Source organism: Lepisosteus oculatus, chromosome 21 (genome assembly GCF_040954835.1).
Source record: "Lepisosteus oculatus isolate fLepOcu1 chromosome 21, fLepOcu1.hap2, whole genome shotgun sequence".
In the NCBI taxonomy this organism is placed as follows: Eukaryota; Metazoa; Chordata; class Actinopteri; order Semionotiformes; family Lepisosteidae; genus Lepisosteus; species Lepisosteus oculatus.
This window is the reverse complement of record NC_090716.1, coordinates 7,951,457-7,976,249: the sequence shown is the minus strand read 5'-3', so window position 1 is coordinate 7,976,249 and position 24,793 is coordinate 7,951,457. Positions and strand designations below refer to the sequence as shown.

The 24,793-nt window shown below is 37.5% G+C and overlaps 1 protein-coding gene across 1 annotated transcript; it reads left to right on the top strand.

The window, feature by feature from the left end:
• Positions 1 to 1,183: 1,183 nt before the first annotated feature.
• Positions 1,184 to 24,791, top strand: cstf3 (cleavage stimulation factor, 3' pre-RNA, subunit 3). Its single transcript, XM_006642515.3, has 21 exons — positions 1,184 to 1,379; positions 2,609 to 2,710; positions 2,889 to 2,984; positions 15,946 to 15,978; positions 16,826 to 16,923; positions 17,244 to 17,310; positions 17,397 to 17,431; positions 17,522 to 17,648; positions 17,890 to 17,967; positions 18,733 to 18,895; positions 19,259 to 19,368; positions 19,774 to 19,890; positions 19,989 to 20,063; positions 20,514 to 20,657; positions 20,813 to 20,915; positions 21,334 to 21,403; positions 21,492 to 21,687; positions 22,375 to 22,528; positions 23,438 to 23,532; positions 23,811 to 23,871; positions 24,103 to 24,791. Exons 1-21 carry the CDS (start codon positions 1,353 to 1,355, stop codon positions 24,303 to 24,305), a joined length of 2,154 nt encoding a protein of 717 aa, XP_006642578.1. The 5' UTR covers positions 1,184 to 1,352; the 3' UTR covers positions 24,306 to 24,791.
• The last annotated feature ends 2 nt before the right edge of the window (positions 24,792 to 24,793 follow it).

The following is a 24,793-nucleotide window of genomic DNA, read 5'->3' as shown; positions in this document are numbered from 1 at the left end:
TGCAATCGCACATAAGGAACTTTGGAGTAAACCTCAGGAAACACATCCCCCATCATTCACTTTATCAATTTTAAATAAATCACACTTTCTTCAACATTAATTATTTAAATATAGCAAGGCGCCACTTTTCAATTTGAAAGCTATGTATGGGACATCAATATCTTTTAGAGGTGTGTTTTTGTGATTTACTTCAATCCAAACTCGGAATGACTATAGTGAGTTTTGAAACAAAATTTTCACCAATCACCATGGTGAAATAAAAGGTTGTTTTCCTGTTCCACTGCTGTATCTTTGACTGTCAGTAGGGCTAAAATGCTGTTTTTAATGTTGCAATTAACATCTGTCCCTGTTATCCAAATAACTGTTTTAATTAAGCAATTAAAATTCAATTGGAGGCCCACCCCTCTTCAAAATGTGCAAAATACTTTTTTTCGTTTTTTAAACGTTTTATTTAAACAACAAAAGAAAATACAATACAAACAAGAGTACATAAAACATATCAAAAACATCGTCAGGGGTACATACTACAATACAAATACACATTATGGAAAAAGTTTAAACAGGGTAAATAAGCTCCGCACCGCTTTCATGTTTTTACATTTCGAAATAGCCTGTAAATACGCCTTTACATTTATTTTAAAATCTTCAACCACAGGACTCTTTCCAGACCATTTCACTTTGTGTATATAATAACGTGCCAATATAATAATTAAGCCCATTACAAACGATATTTTCATATTATTTCTTATCTTATCATATTATAAGTTTAACATAACGTCTATTTCTTAAAAATAATATCAATAGTAGGCTCTTTTTTAATATGTTTGAAAATTAATTAAAAAACTAAAAATCAGTCCAAAAATGTTTTACCATAGGGCATAAACAAAATAAATGTTGAATAGTTTCAGAGCTACTTTCACAAAAAACACAATAATCATCTATATTAATTTAAAATCGCTGCACAACCAGGGTCTTCACTGGGTAAATACGATTAATTATTTTATATGGTACATCCTTAACCTTAGTTACACAATATTTAATTGACATCATCAAGTGCAAAAGACTTTTCACTTCCAGTCTTATTTTGGGGGCCACGTGATTAATTTTCCTGACATCATCGCGAAGTTCCGTTCTTCACAGTTACGCGAGAAGTGATTACGTCATACGCTCGCCAAGCGAGTCCCGCTTCGCTGCTGGAGGCAGTTATAGAGACGCCATTTTAGCAGAGCTTGTGTTTGAACAAGGGGAGAGGCACCCTAGCTATGCAAAGAGTTTTTATTTTATTTTTTTAAATCGCAGACTACGCCTCCTACGTTGTTTGTTGTTGGTTCTCTGTTTTAAATTTAGAAATAATGTCTGCAGAAGGAGCGACTGACCAGGTACGTTTTTATGGTGGATAGGTAACTGTTTTTATCGCAGACATGGCCGGGGCCTGCATGCTTTAAATCCAGCTACTTCATGGATCCGAATCACGCGAGCACACCACGATCGTTTTGGGTTGACTTGGGGAAAAAAAAACACAGTGTCTCAGTGGACAATAGTGCGGTCTCCATTTCCCGTTGTTAAGAGCGTAAGAGCAACAGATGTTTTCTTCGGGGGGGGGGAGTCTCATTAAATATTGGCTTGTTAATCAGGAATCTCAGCCTGTTCTGCACGTTGCAGTTCTAACGCAAGTATCCTAGTTTTTTTTTCAAATAATGACTGAAATCGTAATTTTTGTCAGCCATTCTTATTCATCCAGAAAGATGATAAACGTTGCTGCACAGGCCGCGACGATTCGATCTGCCCTGTGAACAGATTTTCCTTGGCGGAAATACTGAGATGTTTTCTTCCTGAAACGTCCAAACGACGCCCAGTGTGGTTCACGTAATCCATTTATAAAATCACAGGACTTCTTTTGACCAGGCGCGGTTTTAGTTCAATGCCCAGTGCTTTTGTACTGAATTTGCCCCTTTCTGCCTTTGCTTTGCCACTATGGTCGGGAGAACGCACATGGAAGAGCTTTACAGCTCGTAGTTTTGATTTTTGAGAATTCATTGTCTCAAAGAAACTTTATTCCAGTAGTTACGGGCACGTTTAGTTTTTAAGTCTTGAATACACCGCTTTTCAGATTGGTTAATTATTTCTGCAAGCTAATTGAATGGTCATAGTTGATGGTAAAGTAGTGGTCTGGGGGTATTGTCAAACTTTTTTTTTACTGACATTACACGAATGTCTGGCGTTTTGCGTATGAGGTCCGATACATTTTGTTCTGTTCCAAACCAGGATATAGAATCATGCCTGCGAACAAAATCTGGTGTTTAGTGTTTTATCTTATGCATGGTAAAACCTAAATTGTCCCATGATTGGTAGGTAGCGTTTTCTCTCCATGATAGTCTCCTCTAGGTTTGCCAGGTGGTGCATCAAACCTCTGCAGTTACTTGCTGGAAGATGTGACTGGCTTTATGAAATGTGTGTATCGGGAAGCACAAAAGTAACTTACTGCTTGCTAATCAGAAGGTCGCCCTTTAAACTGTGTGGAGGCTGACATGAAAAGCTGTTTCCCTGTTCCTTCATTGCATGTGTTGCAATAATGTGCTTTGTTCGTTTGTCGTTTAAACTCTTCCAGGCTGCAGAGTATATCCCCGAGAAGGTGAAGAAAGCTGAAAAGAAGTTGGAAGAAAATCCATATGACCTTGACGCATGGAGCATTCTGATACGAGAAGCCCAGGTTTAGTGACACAGGATTACATTTCCTTATAACTGGGGTAATGGGAATGGGGTGATAATGAGGGAGGCATGAGGGGTCATCTTATGGGGAAAACTGTGGTTCAACATAATGTACATATTGGAGGACTGCAATTTTTTTGTGAAAAATGTAAATTGTTTAAATGGTTTCTACTTTTTAGAACCAACCTATAGACAAAGCAAGGAAGACATATGAACGACTTGTCACCCAGTTCCCAAGTTCTGGCAGATTCTGGAAACTTTACATTGAAGCTGAGGTTAATAAGTTTAATTTTCTTCTACACTATACGTGTGCGTGTGAGTGTGTGTGTGTGTGCGCCTAAAAACAGCATCGGCACTGTGAATTTCACACTATGATTACAGCCTAAAATAAGTTCATATCCAACATTTTAACAAACTGGGAAGTAAATTTTAACCCTTTTTTTCAGCAGCAGACTGTAAATGTTCCACAGGTTTATACGATTTTCACAAGTATATTGGGACAAATGCACATTGTTGCATGTTGGATCTGCAACAGCATTAAAACTATTTTAATGGTATTGGAGTGCTTTAGCCTTTTATTTACTTGTCGTCTCAATTTATTGCCTCCTGTGTCATTTCTTTGAGCTCATTTTGTTTTTGTTCATATTTTAATATGTAGTTTAGACAGAAATTTACTTGACGTTAAAACCTATTGTAAAATTCACTTTACATTTGCAAAATGAAATATTTGCAGCTTACAGGCATTGTAGTTATTACATGATTTATGTTTAAATAATTTTGCTGTAACTTTCCCAACATGTCATTGCCACAGTACTCCAAATGTCTTTTGTTTTCGTAGTTACAGTAAATTGACATAGCTGACTTAAATTCTAGATGGTGACCTTTTATTATTTTAGCTTTTGTTGCACAGTTTTCCTTCTGCAACCACTTTAACTTGGATTGAAACTTTGAAGATGAGTGTTGTTTATTGAGGTGCCCCTTATTTTGAAAACTATATCTTCTGCTCTTGCCGTGTAGTGCACTTCACTAAAATGTTCGTAGAATGTCAAGTTTTATATACCTATGTGTTATAGGGTCAAAAAGATATTTACAGAAATTGGAAGGATCATTTTTATAACAATAGGATAGCGTTCAACAAACCAAAGATGGGTCAAAAGCTGATGAGAGTTCAGGCTTATTTATAATTTAACTGTTGTCAGATAAACAGAACTTATACTCTTTAAAGCTGATTAACACCCTTAGAGCAATGAAAAAAATGGTTTTGGGCCTTAATGAGTGTTAGATGGTTATTTAATTGAGTTTGATTGACACCCATCACTGCAGCCTCATTGACAATTGTCCATGCACTCCATAGTCTTTCTTGAAGCCGGACTTCTGAATTCTTGTGGATGATGCCTTCTTAGAGGCCCAATGCAATGAAGAAGCCACTTTTCTCATTGTGACAAATATCCTTGGCTTCCTGGTCACCTCAATATAAAAGAATCTGCAGCTTCATCCTCTCTGACATGCGCTCTGTTCCTTTGACCTCTTCGTCGCTCTTCTCTCTCATCAAGAAAGATGAGTCAAAGAATACTGATCCCTAAGCCCCTTTACTTGTATTTTAACCCGACAATCTTGCAACTTTAGCCTAGAGTTTGTTTTTCATGATTGCAGTTTTGCCACCTCCAGTATAAATGAGACATGAAGATCACACAACTGTTTTTTTTGTAATACAGTAATTACAAGTTTAAGCAGGGATGCTCAGTCTTCCTGGACTTGACTATATTTCACTAAACGGGGATCCTGTGAAGCCTTATTGACTTTCTTTTATAAGAAAGTTGGCATTTGGAAAGTCGGATATAAATCTTAACGTGGATTAGTGTTGTGGGTTGTGGACTCCCAACTGGATGTTTATAGGTTCATGTTCCAGTTGGTGCACTGCTCTTGTAGTTTAAGCAAGATATTTTATTTGGAATGATTTGGGGAAAAAATACCTAGTTGTATAAATGGGTTTAAAAATACCAATTGGGATAAAAGCATCAGCTAAATTACTAAATTGTGACAGCTGAATAGGTGTTTTCTACTACTGTATTGCCATATTTATTGTAAGCAAGGGTAAGGCAGGAATCTGTTGAAATAGTAAGCACTTAAATATGATTAGACATTTCCATATTCAGTCTGGTTTTAATTAACTTTGCATGTTTTCCCCTTTAAAAATAACTTGTGGGGATATAATGTAGATTTTTATTTTTATTATTTTGCTCACGCCTTTATTTTTAGACCAAAGTTCATTTACTTTCTTCACTTATTTCCTTAATTTGTCCAATGGATCCCTGCTGAAAGTGACGACTGCAAACCTTAATTTTAATGCTTTATTTAAACAAATCACTTCTAGTTTTGTGTCTTTCATTGTAAAGTTTCAGGGTAAATGTTCTTAACACCAACATTTTCAAAGTCACACATGAAAGTATAATTAAATGCACTTGATAGTTGGTACATAGATGGTCTTTAATTTATAAAATGTCTTAAAGGTTATGTACAATAACTTGACCAAGTTTGGAATTTCTCTCCAGGACAGCCCAAAGGATTCTCACACTTCCTTAATGTGTAATTTACTAAGGTGAGTGAGCATTTGAACAAGATGTCGATTACCTGCACAGATCTAAAGAATTTTAGCTTGTATTACTGGTGCTGTCATTAGTAACTAAGTTAAAACTGTGTGAAGACTTTGTAAAATGTTAAACTTATAATGAGGTTTTACAGTTCTGTGTTTTGGGTTGAGCAGTAAAAACTTGAGGGTGGAGTGTGCTCTGTTAAGTAGGATACAGTCAAGTACAGACAAGCACACTTATACCTATTTGCAGTGTCAATTTCCAGAGTTTAAGTACAATTCATTTCAATGTTCAAGATTATAATGCAATATTTATTGGTCAGGTTGACCACTTTTATTTGCCATTTATCTGTATACAATTCCATTTAGAAGGTGATGCTTTGCAAGGCAAACCCCTTCTGATCTTAATTCAAATAAAATGTATATATGTACAATTTAGCAACTACCAAAGTATTACTGGGGTTAGTTTATTTTGGTGAAGTTATCAATTGAGTGTGCGGCAGTGACCACAGTGGCATGCCAGGCATATGTGAGCTTTCAGTTTGATGGGCGAGAGCTCCATATGTCTGTCATCTGATGCTTTATCTCTGCCTTTGCTGCTGTGGTTTTGCTGCGTGAGGTATAGTGGATGGCCTGTCGAGACCAGTTCTGAAGGGTGCAAGTCTTGATTCTGTTTCTCCTGCAAGTGTGAAGATTTTATCAGTAGGGATGTGGCAACTTTAGTCTAGTTTGTAGCTAAGTGAATCAAAAACTTTTTTAGCTATTTCTTGACAACTCAGATTTTGATCCACAGCCACTTGGTTGGGAAGTATAGTCCAGATACCCAGAACTTTGTAAGAATTCCTTCCTATTTTGTGTCCTGCTTGATTCCCTTTACTTTCTGATTGTGTTCCCCTGTACATGTTTTCATTTCTCAGTTTGAAACAGTCCCTGTGGGTGACCTTTCCTGTAATGTATTGGATTTTCTATACTGAACCAAATTGTCTCCTTTCTTCTGAACTGAAGATAACTTATTTTAAGTAATATGTATATGACAATCAATGTACACCAGGAATCTTTTGTGTTGCACTTTGAACTCTGTCCAAGGCTCGATCTTCATTGTGATATAGCACACCAACCTGAGCCTTGTTCTAAATGCATTGTAAAGCAGTTCCACACTTTGTTGTGTAGCCAAACTTAGTTCTTTCCCAAATTGATTTGATAAGGAAATAAGTACACTGATCCCTTTTGTGTTATTTCCTGCAGTTTAAAATCACCCATGAGATGTGTACAAGTTCCAATTAGATCATTTTGCACTTGTCAACATTATTTTGCTAATTGTCTGTCTGATACATGAGTTGTCTTCTTGCTATTGTTTCGGTATTTGCTGCTGCTTTTTATGCATCACCTGAAAATTTAACTAGTCTCACTATACCAGAATGCAAGTAGTTTCTTGTTAAATTTGTCCTATGAAAATCTTTATGGAAATTGTTGTAAGCTTTACTGTTAATCATTTACTTTTACTTTCTCAAAGAATTAGAAATTAAACAAGGCATTCCCCTTCAAAATCCATGCAGTATAACTCACAATTGTTTATGTAACTTTACCAGTTAGAAAATCAAGACTACTTTTTCATTGTTGGGTTTTATGTGTGTTTTAATGAATTGTTGATTGGCTTTGCCATCAGGCCTTATGCTATAATTTAAAACCTTGCTCACACCTCTAGAAGCTCAGTGTTTGTTAAACTAAAATGGCTCAGTACAGATGGGAGCTTCATCTATAACATGCAACATGATTTTCACATCTCTTATAACCTGTGTGAAATGCTCCTTTGTTACTGTTCATTCTATAAACTTTTCTTTTGTAATCACGGTTTCATTTTTTACTAATAAGGTGAAATATACAAGGCTTCTCAGATTATATCATAATCAAAGTTGTTTATACTTATGCAGCAATATATGATGTTATTCAAAATTTTGTGGATTAAATCATTGATTCACCTTTACCACATTAGCTGCTATGCAATGCATCACAATTTCCAGCATGCAGGCAGAGCTGGGAATGTGCAGATGCTTCATGAGCTGGTCTTGCTTCAATGTAGTCATACCGTTAAAAGCAAAAGTTAATAATAACAGTGGCTTTTCTGCCTAATCACTCTTACTGGGTAGCAAACATTATTGCTGATATTTTTTTAGCAGTAAAATGATTAAAGCAAATGGCTGTCTTTAATATTGTAGTAATATCATAATGTATTTTCATCCCATCCCCATGTGACCGTGAGACGAGTTGATTAGAAATTGAACCTCACAAACTGGGATAAGAGGGGGGGGCAAAGATTATTGGAAATTTTAAATTACATTTTTTTTCCAATTAAGGATTTATTGGATCCAATTAAGTGACAAACGTGGATGAAAGTACCTTGTGCATAATTATATATTTTGAACCTTACCATACTTAATAGCAAAACAGAATGGTTCACCATTTTGGGTCGATTTAAATACCCAAGATTAGAATTTCTTTAGATTAGATTGTCAATTTCTTAAATAGCACTTATTCCAATATATAAAGCTACAGCTGTGGTACTGTTTTCGGTCAAATGCTTTTAAGTGAAGAATCAAAGTTGGGAATAGCAGTACAATGTCATTTTTTACATTAGATTTTTGGCATTCACATTAAGATTTATGCACATTTTTGTTCCAGACTTTAATTGGGGGAGATTTTGTCTGAATTATTCAGAATTGATAGTATGCAGAATGTATTAAACCAAATGTTCAGAGGTACTTATTCTTGACTTTGCTTCAGAAGGTGATATTTTCTCACCCACCAAGATACAACTAGTTTGCTAATAATTTAATTTGGATTTATTAAAATAAATGTGGAACTCAACACTTTTTTTTGTCATACCCATATTTTAAGACTCTGGAAGTTTTAGGAATACCAGTATGCTCTTAGGTTTTCATTCACATTTTTACTTTTATTTGAAGAGATAAGGTTAAATACCCTTATGTAGGAGGCCTGTTTCAGGTCACAGTGCTAGTGGGGTGATGTGGTTTTAGTAGTGAGAGCAGTGTTCTGTTTTCACGGTTTGGTCTAATCTTTTCCTCCCCAACCTCTCATCTGGGTGTTGCCTCAGAACCGTTCCTGTGATCACCCCATGGTGTCTGTATATTCTTGTACTGCTCTACATATGCTAACCTAGATTCACTTTCAACAATTCATGAACGGTTTGAAAGCAAGTCCCATTGTTTAAAGAGGCCAGCCAAATCAAATATTTGTGAAAGAAGTGGGGGGCCTTGTGTGGGAATCTGTCATGTTGTCATGTTTAGTGTAGTGTTTCATCTGGGTCTCAGTGGGATACTGAGCAACACTAAAGCAGTTTCCTTGAAGCATAGCTTTTGTACAGCCCTTCATATTAATGAAATAAAGTAACCCCCCCCCAGTTACTGGCATAGTATGATTTTTAATACATTCCTTCTTTTGTCCCTACACTTAATGTGTATGTTGTCCAGAATGGACAACTTACATTTGATGGATTCATGACAGATGTGTGTAATGGAGGGCAAGGCAATTCATCATGAATTGGCAAGCAACTTAACTGAAGGAAACTCAGATTGGCATGGTGTTTGTTTACATGCTTGATCTCTACATCTCACGTATCTTACATTTTTGATCACAGCCAGAAAGAAAGTGTGAATATTGAAAGTTATGTCCACATAACTCCAGTACTAAGCACCTAGGTAGTAACTATATTCTCCTATGTTCTTTACATGTTTGGGCCAGCATGAACTACCGGTAAAGTAAAAATTGCCCATACTAATAATGATCTGGATATGTGTTTTTTCTTCCTGTATGTATCATTGTTTGTGCAGCGAGACATATTTATAAATATCTGTAATAAAGGATGATTTGATAAATTCTGTATTTTCATTTTTGGATCTGTTTCTTTTTTACTTTATGGAATTTAGAGGTGGTTACATAAGAAAGTAGTCAGCACTCTCCGTAGCATTTAAATTAGTGGTGTGTTCGACAGCCCCAGTGCCTCTTCACTGCCTTCTTCACATTTTGAAATGTCTAATAATCCCCTAGGCATAACCTGTTATACAGTTTTAACACTATATGTGATGAGTATTACACTGCACAATACTATAGTTCATGTGTAAATGTTGAATTTCTAGTCAATTAAAATTGTAAACTTGTTTCCTAATCATTCATGTTAATCTAATGTTTGTAACTACAAATTGAGTAACTTAAGGAAATATTTCTTCTGCTTCTGCGAGTTGCAGACTTTATTTTAAAACAAGGTTTGTTGCTGCCATTCTCGATGAAAGGCAAAATGATTGTGGTTGACTGAGCATGCATTATAATTACATTGTTTTTAATTTATGGTAGCTACAGCACAGACCATAATTGCTTCTTTCCTGTTCAGAGTGAAGTGACGCACTTATAGCCATTAACTGTTCAGTCCTGGAGTTTTTTTGTCCTATTTTCTTTTTAAATGAGTGTACAAAAGCTGCAGCAAATGTACCATCCAGATTATCTCCCAAAGTCGGCTTTTTAGCCGATGATAGTATCACATTAGCCATTTTATGTTTGGGTCTTAGTAGAAACCTTTTCTTAAGGACAAAAGCATGAATCGTTTAGATCTCAATGCAGAGATGCATTTGCTTTATTTTAAGCTCTCCACTGAAAGATGGTTTTCTCCCATTTTCTTCAAGAGAATTTAAGAACGGTCTTTTCCGGGCGAAACAAGTAATTTAATGTTTAACAATGGTTTTCTATTAAATTTTTTTAACATTTTGCTAAGTGTATAAAGATTCAAGCAACAAAAGGAAATCTTGGTTCAATTACTTTTATAATAGTTTTTACTAATATCGGTGCTGTAATTAAATAACTGTAAACTTTATAAACAATGTATAGATCAAAATCCTGGTCATCCTGTGTATAAGCCAGTGTTATTTTAATTTCAATTATTTATGTTTGGACTTATTGTAATAGTATTTCAATAGACAAAAATGTTACTAAAGTTGTATACCGTGCTGTTCATAATTGTTCGAAACAAGAATTATTTTGATTTACTAATTATTTTGCATCCTAGCTCAGATAACCTTTTTTCCATAATATATAAGTTACAAGTTTTTCTTGACATACTGAGACTTGTGTGTTGTGTGATAACTTAGGATACTTGCATCTTAAATGTGTTGATCTTTCTGAAAATACTATGTATTCTAGTATTTTTATATAAATATAAAGTATGTTATATAAATATTTAAACTAGTTCAGGTGGGTAGCTGCATCAGCATGCGTAGGCTGCAGAGGAACAAGTTGATAGGTTTATTCCATGCTGAAAAGAGAAGAAAGGAACAATGTTTCAGCTGTGGAGCCTTCTTCAGGTGCCACACCCGAAGAAGGCTCTACAGTCGAAACATTGTTCCTTTCTTCTCTTTTCAGCATGGAATAAAGCTATTAAATATTAGAATTATAAAGTATTATACTGTATATAAAATATAGAAACACTAATATAAAGCAGATCAAATGGGTATACCATTTCAGGATTTAGGAGCCACTCGCACACACTTCACATCTGAAACATTTCCTGCTATAATGCGATGTAAAGGAAACAAATTTGATTGCCAGCACACGTGACAAGTTTCCCATTGATGTGTGTAATACATTTTTAAAAACAAATAGTTCACTATCTTTAGCTGTTGTAAGCACCCTCCAGTTTAACCTTCTGAGAAAAAGGAACATCAGACAACTTCTTTAACCCTGTCTGTATTATAGAGGAGACTAGTCAGTTCAAGTATGCTAGGATATTGGTGAATTTGGAGCTTAAGTGCAGAATAAAAATATTGTTCCACCAATCTCTGTACTCAGTTTGCACACAATTAAAAGTACAGTACTGACAGCTTTCATTCAGTGCTGCTAAACTGCATTTTCATTTGTCCAAAGTACCACTGTGGTACATTGAAAACTAATTTATCTTGGTAGTTAAGTATGGTGAATGAGCTGAGGATACCAGTATTTTCAGATTTTACATTATTTGGACTTTTGTACTTGATTTATTACAGTAATAAAGGAATTGTATCAATCTGGTTAACATCTCAAATTTGAACTTTGTGGACAGTCTCAAGGCTGTCGGATGTGCCGTACCACAATGTATCACCGAGACCCTAAAGAAGGCACTAACACAATCGCAGTGAATGAAATGAAGATGAGCCTTGGAGTTTAAGAAAAATGCTAATCTGAGTGAGATTGTTGCAGGTCCCCAGTCCACTAGAAATAAATACAGGTGTAAACTACACAATTGTGTTTGTGTCAGCTGCCATGGAAGTATGGCATGCTGTGAATTGTCCCCTAAGCCCTCTCTAGCCTGTCCCTAGATAAATATTTCATTTATGTGTATATACACATCTGCACGTCAAGTTAAGAATAATCTGTGGCTTCAGATTTGTCTGTTAAGAGGCAATGGAGGAGTTTTCTGCAGTGTAAACTTCTCTCAATATTAATTATTTCCCGATTCCAGTGAGGTAGGGTGATGACGGTTTTGGTATTTGACCCTTTTTCTTATCTTGGAAACCAAGATAAGACATCACGACAGCTTTTCGACCTCTAGGGATGGTCAATAACAGTGATGATGATTTTTAGTTATCACTTATTCTTTGTGGATCATCATTACAATCATTATTATTGGCTGAATACCAAGATATGTACTGTTACATTTCACAGACGTAATCACATTTTAAACTGTTGCTACTTGGTCAGGTTGACATTTTTTTCCGTAGACGTTACTGAGTGTTGAAGATTTAATAGGCAAATAGTCACTTTTGGTTTAGACTCATTTGTTAAACACTTTGAATTAATGTGCTGTTGTACATAAGGTTCAGTTGCTCCTAGAATGAGGATCGCACAGACAGTTCAGAACATCTAGGTCAATCTGTGACCTGATAAGTACCACTTAATGGGTGCAAGGGTAACTTTGCTTTTCATCTTAATCATTCTGGGTAATGCACAGCTATGATTGGTATGTTTTCAGTGTTAAAATAATACAAAACATTGTAATAATAATTCCATTACATTTGTAATAAATAATTTAAAATTGCGTGAAAAAGGGTAGCTGCCACAGTTCAGAGGTTAAGAAGTCCTTGTAGATTGTTACAGGATTCTCTTGGGTCTGCTACATCATAGTAATCCATTATTCACAATCCAGCAAGCAGACTGGTTACCTTATAAATTATGCATATATAGCAGTCATCAAATGAAGTATTGATGTTTTTATGGGAACATATTTTTATTTGAACTCCTTTGACACACTGATAAAATGTTTTAAAAGTAATTTTCGGGAGTCCTTGTCTTCCATAGTTTTCTTTATTGAAAACTTGGTCTTGTAACATCTGGGAAGCCCTGGACATGTGTTTTGATTGACAGCATCAAACATGATTCAGCATTTTTAGAATGACTCAAAAGTAGAATTCTCTTTGGCCAAAGACACACCAAAAGAAACATTATTTCTGCTGCAGATCTTTCGAAGGTCTTGAAAAGTGAACTATGTAGGCTCTCTTATGATGTTTAATGCAATGGACTTGGTCCAGCATATTGACGGTTTCTTCTGCAGTTCATTGTCTCGTGCCAGTGTGGAGCAGTGATGACCACACTGCAAGCTCAAAGTTGCTCAGTAGGGGGCACTGTAGTACAACAAGCCCAGGATGCCAAGGACACTACGTCCATCTAAACCTTGTGGCACTTAGCGGGTTTTGTACTGCCTCTTGGAAAATCCCTCATAGACAGTGAATGACTGCTGATAACTACAGAATAAATCTATCATGAAAATATTTCCGTTAATTATATCTGATACATTTTTGCCAAATTCATCACCCCTGTTAAACAATGACTTAAACCATTTTTCCATCGAAGCTGTAATTTCAAATATGGTCATTTGGAGAGTTTATCATCTTTGTGGGTTTAAAGACCTTGTGTGTGTGTTATAAACCCTAAATTTGTCCTTTTTTCTCCTTTGGTCTTTTGGTGTGATCTGCTGGAGTACAAAATTATGTAATTTAAGATATTCCAAAAATAATTATTTTTTTGTCTATACATGTGAGACAATACAATATGCTGTTAGATAAACTAAGTTTTATTATTTGGCTTAAGTTAAAACCCTCTTTCTCTTGGGTTACCTGGCATTATACCCTTTGCAGTCTCTAAAAGACATATAAAGCACTGCATTTGTGCGCTGGGCCATCAGTTTAAAATTCTGTGTGGCACTGGGTTAAATGAGACTCACTCACACAGCTGCATTCCTTAGGATGCCTCATTGCACAGGGAAGACACAAAGCTGATTTGCGATACCCTTGATCAGCAGGTGCCTTTATTAGACAGAACATTGAATTTTATTGGCACTCCTAACCCAACTGGAGTCACTCAGTTGTGAGTCGGCCTAGCTCACTGCTGGAAGCCCTGTGTCGCAGGGAGCAGGGGGCCGGGGCCAGTGCCTGCCATCCGCTGACCCGCCCACCCGTCGGAGTCTTTCATCACTCGACACGCTGCGAGCCGCTCAGTGCCTGGCAGCACCGCTTGGAGGAGTGGTGTGTTCCTTACTGATGCCACTGCAGGATTGCAGGTGCCAGGCGGACCTCAGGAGCTCCCGCCGTGCGGAAAGCCGAGGAAGCTGTCAGGTCTACCCTGCCCAGCCTCAGCGGAGCTGCTGCTCAGGGGGATCGCGATCACAGTAAGCTGGTGATCTAGCCCAGGGCAGGATGCGAATCATCTGGACCAATCTGTGTGCCTTAAGTTGTCAAGCTACTTAGGGGCATCTGTCCACCATATTGAAATAACACTGGCTGGTAAATGAAATGCATTTTTGCATGTTTTTGTTTTTTAAATCTGAGTAAGGTGTTTAACATGGAGTGAAAATTACCTCTGAAAATGCCAGACATCTGAATAATCAGTGTTAATGTAAAGTAAGTCAGTCTTTTTGAAACACGGTTTCATAACTATTTGTGCACTTTTTAGGGAAAATGGGAAATATGGTTTTACAGTGTGCATTTAAATAAAATTACATATTTACTCCTTAATGGGGTTTGGCCAGAACATGTTCTCTACCCCACTCTGCTGACAGGTGACCCATTTTCCTAGTTTCATGGTCACCAAGGTAAGCTTCCAGTGGAATTACCTTAACCCTTGATCAGTGCTTCATTTTTCTTTTGCTTACATGTGTTCAGGTTATACTGCTGTGGGTTGTCGAATTTGTATCTGAACACTTAGTTTTACCTCTGTGACCTAAAAATATTTGATCTTTTTAAGCATTAAAGTTCAGCTTTTTGACTGGATGACTTTCAATTTCTTAATTTGCTCTACAATATCAATACTTTGACCTGAAAAGTAACTGTTGACTTCTACATGATTAAAAACTACATAGTTACAATAAAGCTGAACACCATCAACAATGTGTAATAATTGATGCTGTTAGACTACTTGACTTTTCAAAGAGCAGACAAATAATTATACACAGATGCAGACTTGTGAAAGGAGAGGAGGATGTGCACATTTTAAGAAATATAAATACGTTTTTGCAGGTTGTTTTACCTGCATTAAAGCTGAAAAGTTAAGCATACCAAAAGGCAAAATTATCCTACCATGCCCCATTAACAGTAAGACTTGACATGATGTCTTAGTGAGAAGTTTTCTTGTCCAATTCCTTAATTTTTTTTTAAATTAATTCTGTAGATTAAAATGCTATAATAAAATCAGGTAAGAGCATAATCTTAAAATTAATTTAAATTGAAAATCTTAAATATATGAGTGTTTTACATTAAAAGAAATTCAGACTAAAATTCAAAACCAGGATCTTTAAGGTAGATTGATTTTTCTGAAGTTCTAAATGGGATATCGCAACTAACATTTAACATGCATTAGTTCTGCATGTAGAACTCCACAGAGAAAAAGTCCCACAAACATGGGATTAAGAGTAATCCTGCTGGTGTGGTTTCAGGAGATCTCAATTATCCTGTTTCCATGCCACACATTTTCAGATGGAGCAAACAATTTTGTTTGTAATTGGTGCATGCAATGCAATCCATCAAAATTGTTTTTTTTTCTTAAAAAGGAAAGATGGTTTTGTCAAGAAGATTGAGCTGCAATAAAAAAAACTGCTCTCGTCATAATCTGCTGTAGTTTTTGAATGCAAGCTGGACCAGAAAATGTTGTTCAGCGGAGTTCATGAATACGTCTTTCAGATGTATTTCTAGAGCCAGAAGGAATGATTGCATCTTTGATGAGAGACAGTTGCATTTATCTATTGTAAAAGAAGTTTAAAGGACTGACATCTTTGCGGATATATATTTGTTCCACATATGACACAAAATTAAGGTCCATATCAGAACTCTCTCTGATGTATTTGGAACTTTACATGCTGTTGGAAAGTTTTAGGGTTCAAGTACCAACAAAGAGAATCTTCCCCCTTGGAGATTTTGAACCAAAAAAGATATATACGATTTTTTTCAAAGTTGTGAGTTAATGCTCCAAAAATGTTGGTAAATTATCTTGTGTGGACTTCACTTTGTTGATCCTAAGGCTGTTGTCAGCATGACTGTGTGGGTGTCCTGTTAAATTGTGCCTTGTTTATAACTGAATTATTGATGAGAAATTAACAATAAGTTGTCTGTTTACAGATCAAGGCTAAAAACTATGACAAAGTGGAAAAGGTGAGTCGCAAATTTTGGCATTTGAGTCTGCATAAAAGTCACACAAGATAAATGATTGAAACTGAAAGAATGACTTGTAAATAGGTTGACGTCCCTAAAAGTTTGTATGAAAAAGCTGTATGAGATGTGTATAACACATTGCAAATAAGGTACAAATAAAACAAAATAGTCATTTTAGAGCTTCTAAAAAGATACTTATTTTTAAAAAATGTATTCTTATTTTCATTTGTAGAGTAAAACAGGCGAAGAGTACAGGGCCGGGTAAAAATGCTTAGTTCTGCCTTACCAAAACACAGTGCAAGTTGAAGTGTTCACGTAAGCATCTTGAGCATAGGCTTCAGCAAAACTCTTGGCTTCATTGCAGATTGTACTTTCCTGCACAAATCAGTACATTTTAAAATGAATTTTAAATGCTGTCAAGGTCCTTGTGGACTGATAGAATTTAGGCTTACCTGTTCATTCCTGTCAACCCTGAAGGGTGACTCTGTAGGGAGTCAGTGAGATGCTTCAGTGGCACTCTTCCAGATTACTGCTGCTCATCTCTGGGAAGTCAGGACTTGCCCTTAAGAGTGTTTGCCTTAAGTCTGCGTTAGCTTTTTTTATGGCTTGTGCCTGTGAGGAGTTTCATTAAGTGTCTGGTTTGGATGCATTGAACACCTGACTTCTTCCGCTGTTCACTGAATTCTCTCCTGGGGATTGTTGGCTTTAAACAATGCAAAACCACACTGTTGGTTGACTTTAACCACTTTCATATTCTGATTAGTCATGGAGAGCAAGAACTGGTGCAAAAATCAATTCACCATTTAGTCAGTCATAAGTGTCTTTGTTTTTTATTTCTTTTCAATAGCTGTTTCAGAGATGTCTCATGAAAGTGTTGCACATCGACCTGTGGAAGTGTTACCTTTCCTATGTGCGGGAAACCAAAGGCAAACTGCCAAGTTACAAGTAAGACTGCTTTCTCCCTGTAGGGACTGAGTTGCCTTAACATTTTTGATGAATTGATCAATTAAAAATTCTTGGCAGCTATAGAAAATTGTATTTGTGAATATTCTAAATGTACTATTCCCTCGCCAACATTAATTTTTAAAAATACTGACCATTTTAATGGAAATTGACGTATTTGTTTCAATATATATTTAGAGAAAAATACTTTTCTTGAAAAGAAAGATTTATATAAATCTACATAATGAATGAGACATGGCAAACAAACACGGCTGAGTTACAAATGGTGGTGCATCGTGCTGAATAGTTCATTTTTATTCCAGGGAGAAAATGGCACAGGCTTACGACTTTGCTTTGGATAAGATTGGAATGGAGATTATGTCCTATCAGGTACATAACCGAATCGGATCATTTTAGGGCCGCACTCTTTGTATATTAAGCTCTAACTCAAAAACTATAATGTCTCAATTTTTCAGATCTGGGTGGATTACATCAATTTTCTAAAAGGAGTGTAAGTATCCACTTAAGTTTTATTTTCTTAGCATTTTTCTGTATCGTAAAGCCTCATTTAAGATGTACAATTCCTCCCATTTTTGTCCAGTGAAGCTGTGGGGTCCTATGCAGAGAACCAGAGAATAACAGCTGTCCGTCGCGTCTACCAGAGGGGTTGTGTCAATCCCATGATCAACATTGAACAGTTGTGGAGAGATTATAACAAGTATGAAGAGGTGAGAAGTGAGAACTCTTTGATCATGCATACTCTGGAATGTATGAAATTTTCACCAGGTAAAGAATAACAATCCAGGATCTTGTTGATTTTAAAATTGATTTTTGTAATGGATAAGGCCTCATGAATTAGCTAACCTTTTCCTAGTTATTTTTTGCGTCATGCCAAGGACTTTGTTTTTTCACAGCTTTAAATGTATGAAACATATATTGATTTATGTTTGTTTTTTTTGTTTTTCACAGGGCATCAATGTACATTTAGCTAAAAAAATGATTGAGGACCGCAGCAGAGACTATATGAATGCCAGACGAGTAGCAAAGGTGAGTTTTCTTACATCTTTGTGACATATTCCATCCATCCATAATCTAACCCCTTCTTCCAGTTCGGAGTCTTGGGGAGCCGGAGCCTATCCCAGCAAGCCACGGGTGCAAGGCAGGATACACTCTGGACAGGACAGACACACAGGCATGCACACACTCACACCAGGGCCAGTTTTCCCAGAAGCCAGTAAAATTCCACTATGGATTGGACTGCTGGGGGAAATCCACACAAACACAATGAGAACATTCGGCTGTGAGGCAGGAATGCCAACCACTGTGCCACTGTGCTGTCTTGTGACACGTTCTATGTAGGTAAAAGTGAATGTGATTGAATCTAATGTCTAAAATTCATTTTAAAATTTTAATGTTGAGTGTTCCTAAGGAAATCCACTTGTGTCCACTTTCTACCAATTTTAGAAAGTTTTCTATAATTGGAAAATAGATATATTACAAGAACTCAAAGCTTTAAAGATGTTTTTTTTATTTGAAAATAAACTCTTTGTTCATTGTTTTGCTGTGTGGAACAGAAAATCTGTCTGGTTAGGATTGTGTGCCAAAACAGCTATTTGGCATATGACAAGATTCTTTGTCAAGGAAAACATTCACTCTATATTCGTTTAGTAAGTAGAGTCAGTACACAAACATAATGAGTACTCCTCTCTGTCTGGACGATGTGAGGTGTGTTGGTGTTGTAACTCCTCCTCAGTGGCCATGAACGTCACGTGGTGAAAACAGGGCTGGTAAGGCTCCGGTTCTCTTCCACAGGAGTACGAGACGGTCATGAAGGGTCTGGACCGAAACGCGCCGTCGGTCCCGCCTCAGAACTCCCCTCAAGAGGCCCAGCAGGTGGAGATGTGGAAGAAGTACATCCAGTGGGAGAAGAGCAACCCCCTGCGGACCGAGGACCAAACTCTCATCACCAAGAGAGGTGGCTTCCATAAACTTAACACCTTCGCTCTCGCTGCATTCAGAGTCCTGCGCTGGCTGTGTCTGTGTGATGCACTGAGACTCTGGACTGTCCATCTTTTCTAAAGCACTGACAACCTCATGAATAATATTTAACCAAGCAAAATAATTACCCCCCCCCCCCCCACTGGATCAGCTTTAAGATTTTAATCTTTGCATTATAATAATGTACAATGTGATGACAATGATTAATATGAAAATCACAGGAACAGGAACATCCTTTCCCAAGAGGCTGTATGGATATGTCTACAGTGTGTTCAAAGGGCTGTGCTCTTTTGTAAATTAATGGAACTTTGTTTGAAAATCAAATTTTCTTCTCTTGCAGTCATGTTTGCCTATGAGCAGTGTCTGCTGGTGCTGGGGCATCACCCTGATATTTGGTATGAAGCTGCTCAGTACCTAGAGCAATCCAGCAAGCTGCTCGCAGAAAAGGGGGTATGAGCTTCCTTTTCCTTTGTAACATTCTGCACCTACAGATGCATCCTGGGAGTACCCACTACACAAGGAAGGAATTGTAAAATACACATACTTGGACAAAAACAGCTTGTGTCAACCCTGGGACAAAGGAAATAGAATATTAAAAATAAACAATTATCTCCAACACAAAATCTTTACAGCATAAGAGTCAGCAGGGGATTTTCACAAGTTCTTTAAGAATTAAAGCTACTCTTTTTCTTAAAAGCATTTGGGGAGGAAGTTCTTCACATTCAGCTGCAATATATAGATTTGTCACAAGCTTCATGGGTTAAAAATGTTCACAAGTAAGATATCAGAAAATCTAAGACAGTGATTTTCTTAGTCAAATAAAGGAATTTAATCTTTTTGTCAACTCTCCTGCAGGACATGAACAACGCAAAGCTGTTCAGCGACGAAGCTGCTAATATTTACGAGAGAGCCATTGGGTCACTGTTGAAGAAAAACATGCTGCTATATTTTTCCTTTGCAGATTATGAGGAGGTGAGTTTATTAATCTACATTTAAGAGGAAGAATGGGGTTTTCAGTTACAAAAGTTCTAACTACAGAAATCGACGTGCTTTCCCTGTGTATTTTCCAGAGTCGAATGAAATATGAAAAGGTGCACAGCATATATAACCGCCTCTTGGCAATAGAAGATATTGATCCAACATTGGTGAGTTTTAGTAGCGGCACCTCATCTTTTCAATGGGATAAAGACCCCATAACAGAAACAACATATTTCTGAACTCTTTCATGTTTGCAATGTATTTCATATCCTTTATGGATTGAAATTTATAATAATTTATAACAACCAGAAGAAATATATTTTTAAAAAGCTGGAGACAGCAGTCATCATTGCTGTTCTCCGTTTTCTATTAAAGGTGTGGTTCGTTAGCGTTTTCATTTTAATTTGTTTCTGAATTTCAAAAAATCTAATGGGTAATTAACCTACAGTATGCGTTTTTTCAATGGTGTAGCTTCAAAAAACTCCAGTGTAGAGTGAGGAGGTTAGATGTGCGCAGTTTGGTCAGGCAAATAGCCAAATAAGTTATGTTGTGTCTTGCAATATATTGAATAGCTTTCGCCAGTGGCTGTTAATTTGCCCTTTTATCTGCTGTTGCAGGTTTACATTCAGTATATGAAGTTTGCAAGGAGGGCTGAAGGTATCAAATCAGGCAGAATGATCTTCAAGAAAGCCCGAGAGGACATTAGGACTCGGCATCATGTCTATGTGTCTGCTGCACTCATGGAGTACTACTGCAGTAAGGTCAGTGGTGCTCCCAGACTTTCCACATAGATCTCCGGTTCTCTTAAAGACCGCCCCAGGGCCCACTGTTATATACTTCTCATGAAGAGCAATGATATTAAGTGCAAAGTTTAGTGTAAGCCCATGCTTATTTCTAAAAATGTCTTTTCACACAGGACAAATCAGTGGCCTTTAAAATTTTCGAGCTGGGTTTGAAGAAATACGGAGACATACCTGAATATATATTGGCATATATTGATTACCTGTCTCATCTCAATGGTAGGTACAAAACTGCTGAAGAACAGAGCAACGTTTATTTTAAGGTCTATGTTTTTTTAACATGCATTGCGAAAGTATCACGTTCTGGATATTAAAAATAATACTGAACAAAGAGTTACATTTAATTTTGGCATTGTTAGCTTTAGCGGAAATTATAACAGTATTGACAGAAGAGCAGAATTTGAGTCAGTTTAGCGGTGATGATAATGATGATGATGCTGCTAATAAAAACAGGTGTTAAGTGTATGGGGGGGTGTTCAGATATTGTGACAGTAAATAGAGGGTGTAGCAGTGTCTGTCGCCCAATAGGAAACCCAAAGTATTGAACTGAGAGTTCTTTAATGTTATATCTCACTATGAACATATACAATAATGAATGAGAAATCAGTTTCTCATTTCTTTCATCATTTTTTTGCAGAGGATAACAATACCAGAGTTTTGTTTGAACGTGTTTTAACATCAGGAAATCTGTCACCTGAGAAATCAGGGTAAGTGAATGTAGTGTTTACTATTTAGTTTATTTTTTTCTTTGATAAAATGCAGTTCCTCAGCTGGATTTATCTGTGTGTTTTTCAGAGAAATCTGGGCTCGATTTCTAGCTTTTGAGAGCAATATTGGAGACTTGGCCAGTATCCTGAAGGTGGAGCGAAGAAGGTTTACAGCTTTCAAGGAGGAGTATGAAGGGAAAGAGACAGCCCTGCTAGTGGACAGATACAAGTTCATGGACCTGTACCCCTGCTCTGCCAGTGAACTGAAGGCTCTGGGATATAAGGTTTGTACTGTGTTGTCAGCCTAGACTGAATGAAGTAGAAACATGTGCTTCAGTATGACATGTTTCTACATCCATCCATTTTCTAAATGCCAATTCCAGTTCAGGGTTGTGGGGAAGCCAGAGACTTTCTAGCAAGCAATGGCCGCAAGGCTGGGTAAACCCTGGATGGGACACCAGTTTATCACAGGACAGACACACTCACTCACACAAGGACCAGTTTTCCCAGAAGTCAATTAACATAACTAACTGTGGAAGGAAACCCATGCAAACATAGGGAAAACATACAAACTCCACACAGATAGCACCCCAAGTCTGGAATTTAACCCAGGGCCCCGCTACTGCGAGGCAGCAGTGTCAACCACTGCTCCACCACGCTGTCTATGTCTTTACGTCTCAAATTGAAATGTTGCTTATTAGCATGGATCTTAGACTACATTGTCATTTTTATAACATCTGACCTACTCTTGGCAATAGAACAGTTATGTAGCTTTGTAGTTATGAGTTTTCACATTCCCAGCGACACTGACACTTGACAGACTAAATCTCACCAAGTATGATGATGATTAGTGCTGTGCCAGTGTGATCACTGGAAACAGGGGGGAAAAGGATTTGCTTGCTGTTTGTGAATCAATAAAACTTTTTTCATTCTTTGAGGGAGAAGAACAATAACTGACATGTGTATTGCAGGATGTCTCCCGTGCCAAATTCGCATCTCTGATTCCTGAGGCTGTAGTGGCTCCTTCCATTGTGCCTGTGCTGAAAGATGAAGCGGACCGCAAGCCCGAGTATCCAAAACCAGACACGAACCAGATGATCCCGTTTCAGCCCCGGCACCTAGCCCGTGAGTTGGGGGTTACACTTCCCTTTGCGTTTCCTTTGGATTTTTGATTTTAAAATGAGAAGAAATTGCAGAGTGTGGGATCCGCCTGGAGAGTGTCCGTCTGCTCAGCAGGGAAGTCACGGCAGCAGTGCGTGTGATGAGCTGTACTCAAGGGTACAGCACCTTCTGGGGTGTGAACCCACAAGCCATTGGCTGGGAGTCCAGAGCCCCTTCCGCCAAACTGCATCATGGCAGTGATGTTCAAGATCCACTGGGAGTCAGCTGCTACACCAGTTTTGGGAAGACTGACATTATTGTCCACAATACTGTTCTTGCAGTATACAATGGGAACATAAACCGATTCTTTAACCTAAGTATTAAATTAATTACAGAAATAATTCCAAAATAGAAAACCTTTGCTAAGTGGTATCCAAGCCAATTTTTTTTTACCTATTTCCTCTTTACAATTTATAGCCTCTCTTGTGTCTCGTTACTGTTTTCAAAGATCTGTTTCAAGAATTCAGAGAGTAAAACATTATTAATTGAGAAATAATGGGAATTAAACTTTAAGTATTTTCATTAGAAAACTTTAGGATGTTTTAAACATTTTGTCATCGGCACTCTGCATGATATCTAGAATGTTCATGTTCATGTCATGTGAATTCCTCAGCAGGGATTACAGCTGATTTACTTGCTGTTTATTTGTTGTATTGTACTCAATTTCTAACACTATACTTCTTGTTTTCATTATGTTGTGTAGCCTTATATATATCCCTCATTTTGATGTCCTGTGACTTAGTTCCAGATGACTGAAACCTTTATACCGTATTTTACAAATTGTGTTTCATTTAACTTCTCTAAAAGAAAGGCACTTCCTGAACAAAGTGACTATTAAAAGCCATCTCACCTGTGAACACCTTTCACCTCCAGCCCCAGGGCTACACCCTGTGCCAGGTGGAGTCTTCCCAGTACCCCCCGCTGCGGTGATTCTCATGAAACTGCTGCCACCTCCCACCTGCTTCACGGTCAGTAGCACTGCCAGACCCTGCACAAGCACTGACGCTCCCAGCACACACAGCTCTTCTTCCAGGGGCAGACAACACTGTCATTGCTATTGAAGAGAAGCTAGACGAACGAAGTCCAGGGGGGAGGGGGGAAAAGATGGATGTTGTTTGCACATGGGCAAGTGCTTTGTTCTTGGACAGTAGTATAAAACCCTTCCTTTGCTTGAAGTGTGAAGGTTCTAGGAACCGTAGGTTTCGGCAGGCGTTTGATTAGTTGTTGCTGTCTGTTTTACGTTTAGGGTCCATTCGTCCAAGTGGATGATTTAATGGAGGCCTTCAGAAGATGTAAACTTCCAGAAAGTAAGTTCAGTGCTGCACTGTGGTGTTTGCTTTGCTGACTCATTCATGAAGGTAAAGGTGTGTTAGTTAAGGCCCATACTTCTGGGCTGACCAACAGATATCAAGCATCTTGTAAAAAGGGGGATTATGCCTGCATGTGGCATAGTAAGTTTTTTTTTTCCTAGAGAGACTGTTCTTAAAATGACTGGGTTGTTTATAGGTATGACTAACTTTTTTGTTGTTCTCAAAAAGCTGTTGATGCTGCTGTGGAACTCATCACCGGCAGGCAGCCTGAGTTAGCGAGTGAAGGGAACGGGCCAGTGGAGAACAACGCAGTGATCAACAAAGCGCTGAAGAGGCCAAACGCCGACTCCGATGATGAGGAGGAAAAAGGGGCCATTGCACCTCCTGTACATGACATCTACAGAGCTCGGCAGCAGAAGAGAATCCGATGAGCTGCCCAGGGGGTATCCTTCAGTGAGAAAGACTCTTAGGCACTAGAGGATATTTCATTCTCTCTCACCGTGACCTCGGAGGACTCTTGTTTCGCTGGGGAGTTTAAAAAAAGATTGTGCCTCTTCCAAAGCAAGTGGGCTCAAGAGGAGACACACAAGGGATATCTTGTGTGAGAATGTAACTGTACAGTTGCTTTTCTGAGTTCTTTGGGTTCTTTAAGAGGTAAACGTGACAAAAACGCAGATTCAGCTTAATTCTGTATGCTGTTTAATGCACCATATAAAGTCTTGTGTTTTGTTTTTTAACAGTTTTATTTTAAAAAACTGAGTGGCTTATACTGTACAGATTTTAATTACAAACCTTAATTTGACATACAATGTTTTGAGTTTGCCATGTCTAGGTCCAGTATTTATGGCAAAATTGAGTCATTCTGTTTTGTAGTCAAAGCAAACAAATTTCCAACAAATAAAAAGGCGAAAAATAAAGC